At 40.8% G+C, this 21,494-nt stretch overlaps 1 protein-coding gene across 1 annotated transcript in view; it reads right to left on the minus strand.

The window, feature by feature from the left end:
• gfod1 (glucose-fructose oxidoreductase domain containing 1) overlaps nt 1-17,916 on the minus strand; it is a 29,420-nt gene extending 11,504 nt beyond the window's left edge. The window contains exon 1 of the mRNA XM_053342472.1: nt 17,046-17,916. Within this exon, the coding sequence (XP_053198447.1) occupies nt 17,046-17,298 (253 nt within the window). The 5' untranslated portion in view covers nt 17,299-17,916. The remainder of the gene's footprint in view (nt 1-17,045) is intronic.
• Between the last annotated feature and the right edge of the window lie 3,578 nt (nt 17,917-21,494).

Raw genomic sequence — 21,494 nt, forward strand, 5'->3', positions numbered from 1 at the left:
AAAATGGACCCACGCTTCAGTGTATATGTCCCAATTCATTAATTAGGATGGCAGGTTGAATGTCAGACTATTTATTATAGGCTAGAAAGCAAAGTGTGAGCAATCCACCACAAGACTGCTGGCATGTCTGAGGAAAACTACATTGAACAACAACGAGTGAGACTGCCAGCTGTCATCAATAATACATGTGTAAGTGATTCCGTATCCTGTAGAGGCAAAGCTGAGACTGCTCCTGATGTTCTGGTAACAGAGTTTGGCACTATATTGTATATCAGCAGGGATGGAAATGATAGATAAAAGAATATTGCACTGATGATGAATATTTAAGTTCATTTGATGACTTAAAATTTAGAGGAAAGCAGCATTTCAAGTGGTTTTTCAGATTCAAAGCCCAATTCTTGTTAATTGATACTACTATACGTAACACATAAAGGAATATATGTTGGTATTTTATCATTTGAAGTGTGATTGTTTCTTAACAGCTACCATTTTGGCCTCAAGTAGCAACTACAGGGTAGAAGCCCTTCATTTCTGAAGATTCTCTTGAGTCAGCTGTTTTAAAGACATCATAGTGCTGAGTGAGTGAATGGAATAAGTAGGAAATGTATTTTGGTGAGATACACTGCGTTCACTTTTGTTACTGTTGCTCTGTACCAAAGCATAATATAACAGTAGCAAAATCAGAGAGTCATAAAGTCAGCAAAATAACTCAGTAAATGTCAGTAAACCAGCAATTTCTAGAGAGTTTGCTCACACTGGCCATCATAAGCTACTGATCATACCAAACCAAGTACTGTTGTAGCAGCAAAATCTATGACTCAGTAAGTGCGCTTATGAGTTTAACCTTTCATTTGTAAGAGGAAGAATATGCTATTTGTGTGGACGATGCATAAAGCAGTAGAGCCAGACCGACATATCAGTCAGCCGACATTGGCTTACCATAGATATATCAGTATCCATGAATATATTTATATATATTTTTGAAGCTATATAGACAAGATTTCATGTATATTTGATCTTTTTTCTTGATTCAAGTTTAATATATATGTACATGTTGTTGTTGTTGTGTTTATCGGTAAAGTGTAAAATATCACAGCCTCCTTTGTCAATTCTGTATGTATAAGGTTATCAGTCAATATTGATATTGGTATTTTTTTACTCCCTAATATCAGTATCGGCATCGGCACCAAAAATCCAGTATCCGTCGAGCTCTATACAGCATTTTCACATATGAAACATTTAAGCAAGCCACTTTCATCTTCCAGCATCTTCCCCATAATCCTTCGTGGATCAGAACAAACTAAACAAGAATGCAGAGGCCACAAAAGGAAAATAGGCCCCTGTTTCAGCTGTAGTTGAACTCAGTAAGAGGTGAGGACTTTAGAGAGGCCAGTTGGGAAAACGTGAGGTGGTCTCGACCCCTCTTTTCTGGCGGCTTCTGTCGGGGCCATAAAGGGCATCTTTGTGTCAGACGAGGCCGCCGCGGAGTGAAAGAAGGAGGTGACGGGCGGGAGCTCAGAATGCTAATAAGCAGCAGGGAGCAAACAGTTACAGATGACTTCAAGCTACTTGTATAGTCGATCCATACACATAGCCATGAGTGCTATACATCTACACAAACAGGTCTTGTAAGGAGCACATGACTCACTGCATTTGGCAGTTATTCAGTTGATTCTTAAGCTTATTACCTCCATACTCTGACAGAGAGCACAAGGAGAAGAATAAAGAGGAAATTCTGTCTTTTGAATTTAATCTAACAATGTCGAGGGCAACGTTTACAGCCTGCAGCTAGAAGATTTAGCATGCAGAGACGATACCTCAGAACCACCAATGACACAATACAGGGGAAGGAAAAACACTTGTACCATGAGCCGACGCGGTAATAAAAGACAGCAAGAGCACATTAATAACCATTAATGTCCTGAGGCGCACGGGCAGCCGGGTGACTCGAGGCACAAACTAATGGATGGAGACATCTTCAGTGAATCGCGTTCACCACAGGGGAAGAAGACGCTCCTCCTCAACAGCTGTGTGCCACGGAGGCTCCACTATTATCTGCCTCTCTGTCAGGGCCGCTGCAGATCTAAACAGCGACAGATGAACTTCCCTCTTTAATTCAGTGAAAAGAGGGGAGGAGGGGAGGAGAGAAAACACACTGATGCTTGGTTGAATCTGGATTGTTGTCATGGTGACAACGCCCCCTGACACCCCTCTCTCTCTCTCTCTCTCTCTCTCTTTATCTGTCTCTCTCTGCCTGACACTGAGGTCAAGAGAGGGAAAGAGGAGCAAGCGGGAAGGAGAAGAGGGAAATGGAGGACAGATTGAATTTGGAGCCAGTTATTTGTGACAGTGTGCAGAAATCCTTCAGATGTTCTAAGTAATAACAAGCTAAATTCAAACTGGTGAACAGGTTACACCATTAAAACCTCTTAGAATATTTTATCAAGAAATATAATAGCATATATTAGTATATAACAGTAATGTGTAAATTGGCTGCTATGAAATAATGGCATTCTATCAAAAGCAATCGTATGGTCACTATAGCATCATAAGCTAACGCAACAGCCAAAGACATAGACAGTATTTTAAACTTAACTACAGATAGTTTCAAACTGGTGAACAGGTTGCTCTATTAAAACATCTTGGAATATATTTACAAGAAACATAGTAGCGTATTAATATACAACAGTAACTTGTAAACTGGTTTCTGTGAAACATCTGTAATGCCATTATATCAAAAGCAGTTAGTTGTACTGTCACTGTAGCATTGTAAGCTAACGTAACAGCCAAAGACGATGTTTTAAACTTGACCACAGATAGTTTCAAATTGGTGAACAAGATACACCATTAAAACATCTTGGAATGTCTTCAAAAGAAACACAGTAGCACATATTAATGTATAACAATAATGTGTACATTTGTTGCAATGAAACATCTGTAATGTCAACGTAACAGCAGATTGTTTCAAACTAGTGAATGTTGCACCATTAAAACATGTTGGAATGTTTTAGCATAAACATAGTAGCATATACTTATCCCTACAGTCTTTGAATAATCTGTAATGCCATTTTATCAAGAGCAATTGGAGTCACTGTAGCATCATAAGATCATCATCATAATACGTAACAGCCAAATACAAATGCAATAAACTTAACTACAGATTCATTTGTATACATCATAAAACATCTTGATCAAATGTCAAATGTGTTGAACATATAATGGTCTAAACAGGCCATACAGTATATACAGACTGACATTAGTTTTGACAGTGAGTTCAGTCAACTATTTACAGATACTAGAGGCAGCAAAATATTTAGTAACAGCTCGTTTCTACATAAGAACTAGTGTGTGTGGCGTGACACACTTTAATTAGTGATGTATAAATCTCTACTTAGCAAACACTTAACGTTGTAAGTAAGCATAACTAAGAAAGTTGTGCTAAGCTAAGTGGACCTATGAGGATCAAGTGCACCATGAATCTGACCTCAATATCACATGTACTGTTTAGGGTCAGTTATATCATAGTTAAGGGGAAACAGCGTTTCCTCCCTCTGTAAACAATCTTTGCTGGACAAGCAGCACAATCACAATGTGACTACTGAGACATGACACAATAGTCTGAGGGTTTGCAGTCCGAGGCTGTGAATCACTAACACGATGAGAGTGAGATCAACAATGACGTTACATAAATCAACAGCGATGACCTCTTAACTACCGACACATTCTTCCCCTTTGAGACGACATGACGAGTTGAAATACTACCTTTCATACCTTTTTTTGGCCATTTGTTTTTGCCACAATTAGATTTGGCCGGCTGTCTCGTAACTGCTTTGGAGGATATAACTCTCCTTGGCTGGGTAACAGCAGACAGGGCACGGATACAATGATTCATTTATGTGAGGCTCCTCTGGGGTGTGAGATAAACAAAGTGGAAAATGCAAAGCGTTTCTGCAAAGACTACGCAGAGAACAAACAAACAAATGTAGCAGAAAAATATATCCGCACTCCTGTTAGACAGCAGAGTCACTGTGAGGCTTTTCTCTGCAGAACTCAGACACATATTACAACAATGCTGCAATATCAGTGGAGTGGTGGAGTGTACCACCAGCCAGTCTCCTTAGAGACTCAGATATGTATCATCATTGGCGCACACAACTGTGACACATCTGTCATTCTAAGAAATCCACTCAGGTTTATAGCGGCCTGTGTGGATTTGAATAGCTGAGTAGATAAACCTCATCCTCTACTCCTGTATGCAGAATCATACATTTGCATGTTTCCAAGATAATCTGATATGGACTCTCGTTAACATACTGTGACAGCAGACACCCAACACCTGCCATATGGACTAACATAAGCTTTCTAACTTATGCACTGTTTATTTATGGACAGTTATTTTACCACAACATTTGCATCTTAGGTTGTATGTTGGATTCTCTGCAGCATGAAGAGGATGAGTAGGCCACCCAAATGTAAGCTCACAATCTAGTTGGCTGACTTAGTTTGATATAAGATTTCTCTAAGAGTCAAATGAGAACATGGATACCACTCTCATATCTGAACATACAGTAAAGAATCTTGGCCCTCCCCAAAGTTAAAGATCACTGATTAACATGTTGTGTCTTGTTTGGGTGAATCAGAACCAAAACACAACAACAGCAATTTGTGGTTTTAGGTTGCGTTACTGTGCTGGAACTATTTCTTAACAAATAACCGTTTATCCTTCCACTTAATGCTCCTGTGCGGTGTCTCTGGCTGGAGCTGAGGTTGCTAAATATGCTTAGTGAGCAATAAGTTTAGGGATAGGTCCCTGTTTCAAACCTGCTGATTTCACTATGAGAACACAGTCACTGCACCCGGCTGTTGTATGCTTAGAAATACATTGAACTCATAACATTTATTTTCGTGAATAGATTTTAAAAAGCAAGATAAATGTTACGTAGTGAGCTTAGGAGGTGTTGGTAGGTGTTTTCCCCTTGCTCCTGTCTTAATGCTCAGCTAGGTTAACCACTCCAGCTCTGTACCAAAAGCTCCACTAATCAATATTTTCATCATAATTATAGATCTGATGACTTTGTGTAATATGAGAGAGGTCACTGGTTGTGTTGAATCTGTAGAGAACTATCACCTAACTCTATGGAGTATTTTAGTGTTTTTCAGCTCATTGTTTTGGTTTCACAGCCCATAATCATACTAAAAGACAGTGAATGAACGTATATCCAAAAATATTGAAACATGTACCTGCAGAAATGTCCTTTTTTTCTTTTCCAGGATATTGGTTCTATTTAAAACAAGCATTATTCATTTCTACTGGGGGATAGGCCTGTGCCTCATCATATCCCTGTGGCTGACTAACTGACTGGTGCGTTGAGTCAGTGGAGGGAATATACTTATCCCTATACTCCAGTATGACTGAGTCATGGATGAGAACAGGCTGGAAGCTCTTTGTGTCCAAAATAAGAAGGATGGAAAGAGATATAAACTGTTTAGTAACATGAAACCAAGTGGAAATTTTAGAAATGGAGTGATAGCGAGAAGGGTTGGCTGCATCTTTCTTTAGAGGCAAAACCTGCTCAGCATTTCATTCATCTCCCTCTTGGAGAGTAGATTATATTCTCTCGCACATGAGGGTAATGGGAGAGGGTTATATTTCTGCATGTCCTTAGCAGGAAGTGATTGAGAAGACTCCTCAATTGCACACAAACACATGCTATTTTCCTCCTCTGCACACACACAACAGGAAGCGAGACACACTTGACTGCGGTTCACCAAAATATCACTTCCTGTCGCAGCTGTTTTTAAAAGCTATATAACGCTTCACTCTGCTGTTTAAAACTTTGTCAATGAATGTTATATTTCTTCTCAGATCATTGAAATCTAACCTGTAAAAGCCCCAATAGCTGAAACCTATGCTCAGAACACACTGTAGTAACACTGTCGGCCCCCGGGGGAAGAACAAAGCCACGCGCCTCTCCATCAGAAGCTCTGACTGACAGTACGTCCGCCTCCCTGCTCTCATATGGGCTGCTGCCTCTTGTCCTCAGTCCCTTATGACCAATTAAGCAACACAGACAGGCCTATTCCTGAACACTAGCACATAACGGACATCTGAGCAACCCTATTATGGAACAACTTCATCTTGGGAATACACAGTATACACAAAGGACAAAAAATAAAGAGCCAGTTAAGGTTCGTGACACACCAGTCATCAACACAATGTAGAAAATGATGAGAGGAGCCTGACTGCAATGGAAAATACATGACATGTCAGTAGAAGCACACTACTTGAGGGCAGGATGAAAATATTGCACCACAGCTGATCATGCAGGTATCTCTCCTCCGTTTCAATGCCAGCTGTTTTCATAAAAGCTCAGTAAATGGGTGTGTTTCAATGGTCTCAACAGTGAAATATTTTAGGGTGGAAAACAATCAAGTATGTGAGTTAATACTCTGCGTGCTGTAACATGATGCTCTGTAATAACTACACTGATGAAGAACAGCAAAAATACAAGCATAACTATGAGAGTGAGTTATTGGTACCAGTAGGGCTCGGCATTAATTTAATATTGCATTCATTATTTATCTTGGACATAGCTGCTTGACAAAAAAAACACCCCACTAGGTCACTTCCTGGAAAATCTCTTCTAGCTTTCAGCCACAAGTTACCATGGTGATACTTCTTCATCATGTGATCAAGTATGGAATTTAAGTCATGCGATAACACAGCAGTCATCTATCACTAAAAGTTACACTACCAGATAGGGCACATGATAGCTAAATCATCACCATGACAACAACAAATTCCAACTGCTGATGTGGCTGAAAACTCTAGAAAACTTCCTTATGCTAAAACAAATTTTGAACTTGAATGAATTACAGCTGAGTCGTGTTACTATCATGTGATTTCATGCTATTGTCACACAGATTTTCATTTTACATGTACAGTATGAAGAGTTGGTCTCATGTAAAGCAACAGATGAGCACAGGCCATCGCTTTTGACATACCATTATACATTGAACTTGTCATGATGATTAGATGGGTGACAAATAAAGGGAGGAAGTGGAATAAGTGATTGGATCGACTGGAGATATATAGTACAGATACTCATTGAATGAATGATGAATTTGATGAATGTCGGTCATATTCTACAACCTTCTGAGTCACCAGATCTCAACCCAACTGAACACCAACAGTATGGGATTTGTTACAACCGGATCTAACTACGTGATATTTTTGCCTTTTGAGATGTCCCAGATGCTAGAAACAGGGTGAGGCAGGCAGCATGCATATGTGTGTAGTGAGTTTGAAGTCACACTCACAGATGGGATCAATTTAGTAAAATGGTCCTGATCAAAGGTGATGGTCAAATGATTACAGGTTCACTGTAATCAACTTGAAAATAATTCCTCTTTCTTTTTACCATGTGGTGCTCTGGGCTTCTATTGGTCCGTTTTGTCTGGACACATCACAAATGCTGTGTTGATTGTCATCTTCTATGAAAAAACTAATTTTCTGACAGATTGTGTTTCTTGAATTCAGCATTATCTCTTTGCACAACCATCCAAACACCAGATGAATATTCTGAAGACTCTTGTTTACCCAACGGCAAAACTTGATTTTTCTGTTCATTTTCCACCCATCTTTATATCGAAATCAGAATATATCCACATTAATATTATGATTCTGATCTCAACCATGTAAGCCTGCTCTATTATCTGGTCATAACTCCAATCTCAGTTGGTGAAACTTCACAGTCATCATTTCCAAGCAGTTTCTTGTCATGAGGTTCAGAAGTTGTGGAAATGTTCTAATTCTTGTCAGCTTTAAGCCCTTCACACAGAGCAGATAACTGCTGAAAGCCTTCCCTCCATTCCACTGCTAAAAATTAATAATAGCAAAAAAGAAGACTCCAGTTAAATAATGCAGAATTATTCAATATCCAAAGCCTGCCTCCAATCCCATCCTTTAAATGTAATGGAAATAATTCCATATCAAAAGCTCGCCCTCTCTCTCACCCTTGGATTTATTAATACAATGTGATTCCTCAACCAAAGCCTGCATCCAAAGGTTACCACACAACAGTTCCTTATGGGTCCATGCAGAAGAAGAAAATCTGGACTTTGAGGGGGCGGGGATGGCGAAGTCTTCTACTTTCCCTGTTTTCTTCAGGAATGCTCACTTGTCAGCGCAGCGTGGCGGCGGCCTGAAAGAGCTTCCCCCGTTCAGCCATTCATCTGACACACAAAGGCAATTTCACAGGAAGACGAGCTTTCTCTGCCCTATTCTTCCTCGGCGCTCCTCGTCGTCTCTTCCTCTCTCTCGTACACTCATTCACACACACACACACTCTCAGGCCGTCATTAGCATGTCAATGGAACGTCCAGGAGAACATGAACGTGAACCAGTGGGAAACTCATGGTGAAAAAGAAAAACAAGCTCTGACACCGAGAGAGAAGGCCTGGGAATGGCAGCGTACCTCTCTATCTGTGACATTCTGCTGGTTGACTTCGTCTAAGAGGTTTGTTAATTCGGCTGGACCAAAGCCGCTCGGAAGCACAGCTCGACCCAAAGGCCCAAATCCATCAAACTGATGAATGCAAGAGAAGTCACACTGAAAGAAAGGTGATGTGGGCTTTCAGGCTGCTTGAAAAGTCTTGTTAAGCTTGTTTACTTTAAGTTGGGTGAGTCATAGTTAAATTGAAGGTTTAAAGAGCATAGATAGCCTTGCAGTTTCATGCCTCATCTCGCTAATGTAATGTCATAGTGAAATATTGCTATGTGTGTATTCCTTATTAAAGTTGAACTGGAGTTAAATTTATTTTTGCTAAGAAATCAGTTTCATTAGTGTTTTGAATTGTGTAACTAAGAATTGTAAAAAGATTTAAAGGTGCACTGTGTAGAATTTCGTGGCATCTAGCTTAACAGACTTGGAAGAAATGGACTATAATATTCATAAGTATGTTTCAATTCGTGTATAATCATCTAAAAATAATAATCATTGTGTTTTTGTTACCTTACAATGAGCTCTTTATATCTACATACGAATGGGTCCTCTTCTATGGAGCCCATCATGTTGCAATGCCATGTGTCTACAGTAGCCCAGAATGGACAGACCAAACACTGGACCTAGAGTGGGCCTTTCGCTTTTTAGGTGATTTTCATGGCCATCCTAGGTTCTCCTACATGCTTGGAAGGGGACCGTGAGGGGATGGTTATTCAGTTGATTGTAATCTGCAACCTTATCACTAGATGCCACTAAATCCTACACACTACACCTTTAAATTCTATTGGTGTAATATATGTGTGGCACTATACTAGCACTTAAAATCTTGGGGACTGAAGATATTAGCCACTGCTTGGTGAATCAGTGATTTGGATGGTCCCTACGTTGCTCCGTGTTGTGATTTGAAGTGCTCAGGTTACAGAACTGAGAATTTGACAGTCAATATCCCATCAACTGAACCCATGAAAGAGAGACAGCTAACACTAGCTACTCCCTCTTTTCTGTAATGCAGGACAAACAGAGGTCGGAAGAACATTAACAAAAAGTAACGCCTCGTGGGAATCAGTGAAAACATTAGCAAGAGATTGATTATAACTTTCTGAACCTTCTAGGGTCACTGTCAAACAGTTTGTACATTTTGGGGTCACTAGCTCTTTAAAAAAAGTTCAGTGGGCTGCCAAACAACTCATCACTGGTCGGAAGTGCAGTTGCGTAACAGCATCAGTGGTGAGAACATGCATTTATGACGACGCCTGCTTGCCCTTTGCAGTCAGGTTATAAATAGCCCTATGCCTTTGGGTGACCCTTCAGAGCAGGTGTCTGAGAGCTCATCAGTGTGCTTGTGTACTTTTACTATAATATACGTCAACATAAAAAGAACAACTCATGCAGACGTCATGTGCTGTTCACTTTGTCCCAGATAAGCTCTCATCTTGATTATAAGACACTGAAATAAATCATAAACGTGGTATTTTAATCAGGTTATGAAGTCACTGAAAACATCTTATCCTGTTCACTGCTGGGTATTACAGCCTGTCAGCTTTCTCTCAGTTAGTCATGTATACACAGTTGCTGTTGAAGGACATGTAAAAGACATATAAATGACAGCTTAACTGCATTCAACTCTACTGTGAACCTTCTGCACTTTAAAAAATATTCATCTAATGACTGCCAACAGGTCTTGAATCAATGTTCCAGGGCTGCTGTCCTATGTGAACACATGACAGCTAATCACAGGAGGTTCTCATTAAGGTAGAGATAAAATACTGAGTTTCATAACCTAATTTAAAGTTTCCACGAGGGCCAGGCTGTCAAGATAAACTCATCTCAAGGAAGCCAGCCTCGTATGCCAACCTAGCCGAGCTAATTAAAAGTGCCATTTAATTTCATTAGGCCAGACAACATCATAGTCAGCCCTGAGGCAAATTAAAGACAACCTTTCTGATTTTGTTACAGCTCCCAACAGTGTTCAAGCTGAGTTTCAAAACACCAACAGGGAGCTGATGAGGAATTCTGGGGCTCTACACTGTAAAAAAAATTAGGTAGTATCTTTTTACCTTGGAAGGCAGCTGGATTCATGAAATCACAAGATCACACCAGAATCCATCTTGTCGAGCTTAAAGTTACGTGCTCGTGGCTGAACCAACAAAATCTTGTGAAGAACTAACTGGCAGCTATGAGCGTGGTTTATGTTTAAAGACAGTGAGAACAGACGATGATAGACAGTATTTTTTGAAAGTGCCTGCCCTTGTCTTAACAGTTTCCAAGGACGACTTCTGCATAACAAACCATCTGGCTCGCAAGTATCTTTAATCCTTTTTGGTCACTTGGGGGCAGCACAACAAGCTGAAAACAACATACAACTACCTTATTATGTTATTATAGTGAGAGTCTTGTTTATTTACACATACAGCATTCATATAGAAGTCATGTTTCTGACCACCTGGTAACTGTAGCTAGAAGTCCAACATTAACTCTCCTCCTTTGGTCTCCACCAACCACTGAAGGAAATAACTGGGTCCTTAGATGATAAATGCTCCACTATGTTCACCAGCTAACCACTAATTGTTTTTGCAGTTTGGTACTTGACAAATAATGTACATGTCAGTTTATCAAAACATTTTGATGAAAACAGCTGTCTGGCAGGTCTAGATATTAGGTTAAGTGATGAGAGCAGTGAGACTCAATTAAAACAGTAAAGCCAAAGCAAAAAAGGTTAAAAACACTGAAAAGAAGAGCAGAGGTGGTGTTAAAGCCCTAAGGCGTTTTCACACCTAGCCAACCCCTTTCACATTAAACATAGTCATTTGAGTCTCTGTCCATGTAAGTAGGTTGCTTAGTTCAGCTTGAGGGTTACAAAAGTCTATGAGTCGATGGGGGATGGGTAATTACCCAAACGGCTACTGTGCTTCAAAATATTGTTGGAGTATGATGAGCGTTAGATGCTATTCTTAGATTGCACAGTCTGGTCCAGTCAGCAGGGATGAGCAAGCGTCTGGTGTGCGGCTCTGCACACACTGACCTGATACCTGATAGCTTCTATCACCAGCATGAGAGATCAGACTCATTCTGGATATAGTTTATAAAGGTTTGAGGAAGCCTTTCAGCAGCTGTTTGATTTCTGTATGATTCACACTGAGAAATGCATCTGGTTTAAACAGTATGAACAGATCCTGACTTATACTTTCATTATGAGTAATCAGACTGCTATTGTTTTGTAGACTAAACACTAAGATGTAGTCAGTTTCCTCTTCAGTAGTCGTTATTGCAGTATGCAGTCCTGCTTTACCTTTTCAACTTCCTTGTGGCTTTCATGAAGATTCCACTTTTACTCAATGCTGTGACATAATTTGTTTAACTTCACAAATATATACATAGGCAACAAGAAAAGGGGATTTTACACAGACGTCATAAAGGGCCATTCACCGCTGCTACTACTACTATAACGGGTGGTACAGAGTTGAGCTGAAGGCCTTCTATCTCACCACTTCCTCCTCCCACCCTCAAACCAAAACTACACAAAGGGACAGAAAGAGCACCTGAAACTCTTGCTCGTGTTACATTTCAGTTAAGTTCTCAGATTCCCTCTCAGCATCTGCACACAACACAACAGGAACAATACCAAAAAGAAGAACATTTGTTCACCTGTAAGTTGTTTGATTATGTGTGATATTATATTATGGGTCACAGTAAGGGTTAGAATTGACTACTTTTCTTTGTCTTTTTATGATTGAACTTTTGGTTTGGGAGTGTTGTTTGATGACATAATCTAGGGCTTTTAGGAATTTGTAATGAGTAAGATCATCCAACATCATTTTTGGACGTCCAAAAATACACTTTACATTCTAATATATTCTTTACTAACATTCACACATCACACACATCATAGATTATTCTGGAGCTTTCAACCTCAGTGTTCCTCAGCCCAAATTGTCATGGAGACTGCTCATGATAACTGAGTTAGTAACTTCCATAGTTGAATCACTTGATGACCACTGTACTATCACCATGACAACTAAGCAAACTCCATCTTATAAGGAAGACTGTGTAAAGTTGGAAGCTCCAGAAAAAGCTAGTAAGTGGACCTTGAGGTAATATGTTTTTTCAAGCTACTCTTTCAAAGGCCAGGAATAAACTTTGAAGCTATTCTTAAACCTGCATTAATTTATCCTGTGGTCAACATGGCGGATGTGTTAACTAACAGCCTATTTACACATACAGCAGACAAGTATGAAACATTAGCATTCATTTAGAGTCAAATGTCTGGCTGTATGGTGAATGTAAGTCCAACTCTTATTCTCCTTTTAGCTCTGTTTTGGTTTCCACCAACTATTAAAACAGTACATTTGCAAGCTGCAAAACCAAAACAATGAGTTTAAAGACACAGGGCAGAACTGTGTGATAATCTGATGTGGATTCATCACTGTGAGCGACCTATCACATTACACACAGTCATTTGATCCATTGTTAATATAAAAATATTGATTAGAGCAGCTTTAAGCATATTTTCTACAGAGGGAGATGTGTCACTCTCATCCTCACTGAAGCTGGATACATTGTTTAATATTTATAAGGGGATGCTTGAGGAATCAAATTATTCCACATACATCTAAAATGTCCATCTTCCATATGTTTTGCATATTTCTACAAGCCTTGATCCTTAGATGAGCCTACAGCTGTTAAAACATTAAAGAGATGCTGCTTTAAGCCACGCTAAAAAAAAAATCATAACTAATTCTACAGCAGAACTTAATTACTGAGAAACTTGCCATCTACCACACTAAAATGCATCTTATATGAGGTTCTGACATACACAGCAGCCTGTCTGAATTCCATCTGCTGAAAAATGCTAATGTATTCCAATGGATCTGAATAAACAGACAGATCCAGCCGCTCCTTGCTGCTTAAGAAATCGCACTTTCACAAGCCGATGGCCGAGAAATGCTTGAGGCTCATGCGCCTGTGCATCTTAGAAAGCAGGCCGGTGTTTGTGTGTGCGTAGAAAGGGAAAGCTGTGACATTCCCTCTCCTGCAGCTTCCCAATACACACGAGAGAGCCTGAGTGACATCAGACGTCTCAGGAATGCCATAGTAGTGAGAGAGAGAGAGAAAAGAGAGGAAAAAAACTGTGAAAGAAATCCCTGTGGAAGGAGAGATGCTGCTAAACAAGATGGACTGGTTTGCTTTAATGACAGTAGCTTTACTGGATTGAGGGGACAAACCTACTCGGGTTAAACCTGAACCACACGTGGAGCATGTCGTACAAGTGTTTTTTCCATTTTCCATTGTTCCTATGGTTAGTATTAAATTCTCCTCGTCCAACAACATTTTTGTCATGGTGTTCCTTGGAAGAGAAAAGGTCAATCTCAAATTAAAATGGACTGAAACTGTATGTATAAATATGTAAAGACAGAAAAAACATTGGTCTTCACACATTGAAGGAGTCTGATCACACTTATCAACTTAGCTTGTGAGGTAAGCAATAAGCCAGCAGCGGAGTGACAGGGAGATCACTATCAGCTCACACACCCGGGCAGAAGAGGAAGTTAGTTTGCCGCCTTACACACACACACACAAACACATACACACACACACATACATACAGAGAGCGGGCCACGAGGGCTGCGCAAGAATTTCCTTAGAGGTGTCATGCATTGTAATGATGCAAGACACTGAAATTACAAGTAACTCCATTATTGAGCAGATAATCACACAGATATATTTTTTAAATTCACAGCAACACTACTCTGTGTCTACTGTCTACATGTGGAGTTTATCTTTAAGGGTTGGATTAATGGTTCGGCCTAAACAAGCAATTTGAAAATGTCACTTTTAGGTCTTAAGTGGGTATTTTTCACTATTTTATGATATATTAATGACTAAATCATGCATTGTTTAATTACTAAATAATCAGCAAATTCACCAATAGAGAAGATGAACTGTCAGAACAACAGAGTACATGATATTGATATAGTCATGGATACATTAACATATAGATTTCCCTCCATTTAAATGACCTAAGTGCTACTGTACTGTATATCCCTCACTACACTAGGTGCAGGTCTTGTAAGCACATACTGTATCCTGACACGGTTTGATCATCCCAGCCGTGGGTTTTGCACCATTTGCAAACACTGTTTTCTGTTTGTTATCCAACAAACATGCTAATAGGATCGGGCCCAGACTTGGCTGGGTGAAGGCAGGCTTGAGAAAGAGAGAGAAAGAAGTGGGTGGGAAGGATCCGGCTGCAAGGAAACGAGCCCAGAGGAAAAGAGAAAGAATGGCCATTGACAAGACGCGGCGGCTGTGTGTAAGCAGGTTGAGTCAAGTTCACTGGGACACGATTAGAGATTATGGCTCAGGATCAGCAGTCTTGTGCAAACTTAATACAAACAGTGTAACATGTGGAAAGGGAAGTCCTATACATTTGAGTTAATCCACTACCCAACAGAGAAGATATATGCACATGTTAATCTATGATTTAGAGCATGTGCATGTACAGTATGTATTTACATTAGTGTAGACATGGTATAAATAAATACTGTCCACTGTAAGTCTGGCCTATCCCTCTTGTTAGCTCACGCTGCCACTCCACAGAATTCACTGAAGCCAGCAAGCGAGCAAACAAGGCAGCAGTGTGGGAATGAATGGAGTCACAGTGGCCTTATCTTCGTGCTGGGATGCCGAGGCAGAAGTTACATGTTTACCCTGGGAGTCACGTTGCTTTATGGACGCTCTCGACCACGGTAATGTGAGGGTGGGCCCCTGAGACTCACACCTCAGTCCTGCAGGTCACAGCCTGACGCCATATCTGACCCTTTCAATTCAAACTTAACTGGCTCATTATGAGGAACTGGTGTCAATTAGAGGATTGACTCTCCATCCCTCCAACCCTCCAACATGAAGGTGACATCTATAGGATCAAAAAACATACCATGACATTCAGCTAAAGTCAAAAGCAGCTCAGCAGTAACTAACCTATTACATTTACATCAGGCCAGTCCAATCACAGGACGTATTCCATGTCCTCCCCTACCAACCCCCCCCCCCCCCCCTCTCTGTACCTCACACACACACACACACACACACACACACACACACACACACACACACACACTCGGAGCCAGTGCTAATGCAGTCGCTCCTGGTGCTGTCAGGTCGCTCAGCTCCCCACCAGCGTGACGAGTGACGTGAAGGTGATTGACATTGTCATTAGAGGAACAGTCAATGACCCCCCCCCCCCCCCCCCACACACACACACAAACACACACACAAACACACACGCACTTGTTTTGCCGATGCCAGCTGTGGCGAACAGGTATATATACGATGGGAGAAATGGAGATCAAATTCAAATTTTCATATGTTTTTTTTTACACACAGACTGATGATGATCTTCTTTAGCAATGATGAAGATCATGCAACGTGGTCAAAAGCTTCAGAACAGCTACTGCGTGGACCTTGTGGTGACTTTGCATCAACAGCCGAGACGTCCTTTAAAACATGGAAATTTGAACACCTACAATTTCCATGGCAACGGGCCAAACTCCACCTGCCGCTGATGAAGATCATGTGATGACAGCTACTGAATGGACCCTGAGGTTACATCTGTCAATCTAATAGTTCAGTTTCCAGCTGCTCTGGCAGAAAATCAAACACATGATTCAAAGACATCATCTTGGCCTCTTGTGTTTTATAGACTCATAACACTAAGAATAATGAGAATGGTAATTGCAGCCTTACTGTATTCTCTAGTTTTAAAGCTGAGATTCAGTATAAGCTCCTCTCTGGCTGTTAAGCATCTTTGGATCCATTAGTTTCTCAGTCACAAACCTGACCTATTAGACTTCCTGCCAGCTGAGCTGAGCCCTGCTGCCAAACACTGGGGGTAAATAAAGCCTGTGTGGAGTACAGCTCAGCACCCTCTCTACCATTCTTTCACAGTCACTCCGCAACCTCCTGAATGTGATCTCTAAAATAAGCTGCATTGCTCCAGATTTGAAAAGTAGAACAACCTCTCTTTGTGTTGCCTCTCTCTGGGCTCCTGAGTCTGTCACTTTCACTAAGGCAGGTTCAGTTTAGTATTTGACCAGGTGCTTTGTTAAAGGGGGGGGAGAGTCCCCTCGCTTAGGTTTACCACACACCCAGACTTCCTGTAAGATGTGAAAGATTATACAATGAGCTTCACAACTACTGCACAGAGAGAGAAAGGTCCGGCAGCAGCAGCAGCAGCCTCACAGAAGTCAGACAAGAGGTCAGATTCATAAAGGAGAGCTGAATGGAGCTGCTCATGGCATGAATAAACCCTCCACCCTAACCACACCTATACACTAAACTCCTGTGTGTTCCACTGCTGCTGCAACAAACCCACAAAGTTGACAAGTAAAGGTGTCAGTGGCTTGTCTGTCAGCAGCAGCAGCCCCATACACACACACACACACACACACACACACACACACCACTCCACCAGGGCCGCAGCATCCATCCATCCCACCCCTCATCATCATCAGCAGCAGCAGCGGCAGCAGCAGCAGGACTCACCCAGTGTTTTGACTGCGATCTGCCGCGTTAGAGGCGGAGGCAGGTTGATGCACACCAGATCTACATCCTGATGCAGCAGCACATCGTCGATCCGGTTGGTGTAAAACGGTACGTTCATCTCCTTGGCCAACTCCTCCGCCTCCTCCTGCGTCCGGCCCCACAGAGCTTTGACAGCGAAGCCCTCATTCTTCAGCAGAGGGATGATCACCCTGGCGGTCAGGCTGGTGCCGAACACGCCGACTCCTGGAAGCATGGCTCGGGGTTGATTAGTTTAAATTTGATCTCTTATTGTTGATGTTGTTGTTTATTGTTTGTTTTTCAGTTTGTTTTCAGAGGTCCGGATGAAGCCAGCGCTGCCCGTCAGGTTGGCCATCCACCTGCAGCCAAACACCCGCTGTGCTGCATTCCCCCCGTCATCCGGCTCTGCGATCCCGCTTGTAAAAATCGTTATTTCCTCCCGGTGAATAATCCAAAAAAACACAGATATAAAACACAACCCAGCTTCCTGTGTGTTAAGACAAATTCAAATACACCATTCCGATCTTTACCTCGTCCACCGTCTGACAGCGATCAGCGCACTGACTGCGCCAACCAGTGAAGGGCATGTCACCTCCTGCAGTTTTTGGTTTTCTCTCCTCTTTTAAAACAGGCCCTTCTCTTCCAAATAACGCGAGGAGGAATAAAAGAGAGGCAGAGATGAGCTGCATGTGACGGCAGGTTGACAGAGACTCAGCCGTCACCTTACTGTCCGCTCCCCGGAGGATCCCGCAGCGGCTGCAGCGCTATTATGCTGAAGAAGGCTGCTATTGATGTTACAGCTCAGACCGAATGTTAAGTTAGAATCTCTTACCAGAAGCGACACATGCGTATAGTTTTCAAAATAAAAGCCGCATTGACACCGGATATTATTATCTCATGTTAATATAGGAATCCCTTATGTTGCAATTTTTCAATTTATTTATTCCTAATGACGTCATGTATTTGTTTTCTGTTTCAGTTTAAATAAGCGTTTTTCACTATAACTCGTATTTTTCTTGAAATGAAAAAAGTAAACATTTTGCTATGCTATGATGATCCTCTCACTAGTTTGTTCTTTTGGATCCCAGGGACCCCAATATGTCATTTTATGTAAACTATGTTGGTAGTTTGAGGGTTAAAGTGTTTCCAAAAAATGTCACAAAACTCAAAACTAGATATTAGATGAAACATTGCTCAAAAGAGTCATCTCTAATAATCATGGGTTTTCACTTGTGATATGTATTGTGGTGCTTAGATCCAGTTATGTGTAAGTGTGTTATTTCAAAAAAATTAATATCATGATTATTATTAGTAGTAGTTAGGAGGAGGAGGAGGAGGAGGAGGAGTTGGAAGAGTAAAAACCATCTACTTTTATTTTAATGGAAATCTTGGGCAACTTCCTGTCTCTTCCTGTCACTTGACGCAGCTTCTCACTCCTCTCTCCTCCCATGTTTAACCCTGCAGGTTCTGGACAGAATACAGCAGACTGGCCCACTGAGCACTGAGGGGATGATACTACTGCAGCAACAACAACAACAACAACAACAACAACAACAACAACAACAACAACAACACATTCCAGCATGTCTGAATATTCCAGGACAACAAAGGAAGTGTCAAGCCAAATGTATAAAGCACATTTAAAAACAACTTACATTGACTATAGAGCTGTACAGAGCAGAGCAGGTAGCTAGAATCACAAATAACAATGCACACAGCTGATAGGCTAATACAAATACCTGTAATATTCCTATTAGGGACTCATAATGATCATCCTGTTCATTATCATTATATTATACACTTTAAACACACATTCCTATTACCTTGAATGAGAAAGCATGTCTAGATGCTCTATATTAGTGCTGTTTCTGAGCTGTTTTCAGAGGTGCTATTTATACATATTAAAAATATTACACTTTCCTATTCTCCTACTTCTCATGCAGTTATTCAGTCACCTTCTGAGCAGCTGTGATACGTGCTGTTCTCTCCTCTCTTCTAGGTATAGAATGTTGCCTGTATTTCCAGCAGACGCGGCTCATTAGGAATCCACTTTCACTTCAGCCTACAAACGTGTCCAGCTTCACTCACTCTGCTGCACAGAGAGGTGAACCCCCCCAACCTTATAGTGCACCCTGTACGCTTCACAGAGCCATGTAACACAATCTGATAGGATCCAACAAGACGAGGGGAAGACTTCATTTGCTGGGTTTAAGATATGATAGAGTTCAGCTGCTCTGGATTGTGCAGAGGGGATAAGGAGCCTTTGAAGTGAAGAAAGGATTTGAATTTCATCATCTGTGAGTCCGCTGTGTGCCGCACTGCTCCACACATCATCTGCTTCTGTAGAGTTTATCAGAGCAGACGCCTCACACACTGTGGTCTCACTCAGGTTGATGTTATAGGTACTGACCTTCTACCTGAGCAGCTGTCAGACACTGTCAAAAAATACAAACTGGTAATATCATATTCCTCCAACCCTTACATTGTGCTTTAATATCACCTTCTGTCTCATTGATGCTTAAATTAAAGGTACATTTCCTTTAATTTTACAGCCAACACATGAGTTTGATGATGATGAGTGTTATATGGCTCCAGCTTGGACTGTACCAAACACCTGTACAGGTAGGTTTGGGAAGAGAACACTTTTGTATATTATTGTATATTATATTTTTGTATATTGAAGCAAGATCAGCTTTTTTTTATTGTAATACGTCATACAGGAGTATCATCTTTTGTTAAAACACTCCAAAGGTCTTCTTTTTTGTAGTTAGGACATACATGATGAAAACTACAATTATAACCATGATGAAGGGTAGCACTGAGTTCACTTTATAGTAACCCTGAAATCAGCCCTCGGTGACTGAAATCAGCCCTCAGTGCTGTCCTCACTAATATAGGAACAAAGAGGCTCCATCAGGTGTAGTCATAAGGAAAATATTAAAAGCAATTCCAACAGCAGCATCATATGTTAAAGACATAACGCCTTTTTGCAGCTGCAGCAATAACCAGTCAGCTGAAAAACATCCAAACAACAGTCAATGTTTCTGTTAGCCATGACTACCATTGCTCCCCTACATGGTTGTTATTGTAACCATGACAACAAAGATCCCCTCACCTGACCCAAGCAGCATTTTAAACCCAAACTATGATGTTTTATCATAAAATGTGATTATAACACTGGTGGACCAAAAATGCACCAAGATAAGATCAGTTAGATAAGTTAACTGTCATTGCATAAGAACATATACAAGCACATTTGGTTTGGCAGTCTCCTCTTCATTCACCGCAGCTCAATAGAAAGACAAATATAATAAAGAAAGAAATAACTTAGAATGCAGTGCCAAGTCAATCAATCAGTAAAACCAACCAAGTCAAAGTCAATACAATCAATCAATAAAATCATAGTCAATCAATAGGTAATAATAAGGTTTTAGTAGTAACATCATTGCAGTATTGCACATGCATGGTACAAAATACATGGTGTGAATATTTGTGGTCTAACAAACATGTTGAATGATTTTCCTTCCTCAAAATATATATTTTTAGATATTTTAAACACACATACTTGACATCTGTGTTTACTGGCTAGCGGGCTTGTTCCCAGCGGGGGTCAAAAACTCCATATTGCACCTTTATTATCATTCAAGTTCAACTTTCCTCAGTTAGTTTTGCATTAATTAATTTTTATATATAAGTTGGGGAACAAAGCTCACGCCCAATACCTCCCTTATTTCCACACAAGTTAAGTCACACCGTATCTGCTCCTCTCCCCCTTTTCTCTGATCTGTTTTCACACCCCTCCCTCTAAAATCCTTTTTTTGCCTGACTTCAGGAACCACTGGGGTTCGATCCAAGACACCCAGTCTTACCCCCCTATACCCACCATGATATTGATACAGCGTCCTACACCTATCCCCATCCACCTGGTATCCTGATTTTCACCTCATCTCTTCATCCTTTGCCCTACACCTCCATCCCTTCATCTCTCCATCACTAACCCTTCTACTTTTGTTGCAACACATCTTTAAACTCATATCTAAGTTGGGATGGTCTTTGTTAGTGAACAGTAGCTGAGTTTGAACTGATTATTGGGGTTTAGCTCTTATATTCCTAAACTGGCAGAGTGATACAGTGTTGTAGTTATTGTGTTTTGTCCTCATGTGTCATATACTTCTATATATTCTATAGATATATTAGATATACAGATATATTCTATATCAGTTGATCAGTTTAGTCTCAGTTCAGTTTTTGTATTTTTTGTGTTCACTTTAGTTCATTTCGACTCTTGTTTTGTGTTTTCACTTTTGAGTAAGTAAAAGCCACTTTACTGAAATCTCACCAACATTAATCATCCACCACTGACAGGCTCTTACCCAGCAGTATCTCTGCTGACCTGCCACTGATGCCATTTATCAGCAACATTTCAATGGA

This window comes from Scomber japonicus, chromosome 21 (genome assembly GCF_027409825.1).
Source record: "Scomber japonicus isolate fScoJap1 chromosome 21, fScoJap1.pri, whole genome shotgun sequence".
NCBI lineage: Eukaryota > Metazoa > Chordata > Actinopteri > Scombriformes > Scombridae > Scomber > Scomber japonicus.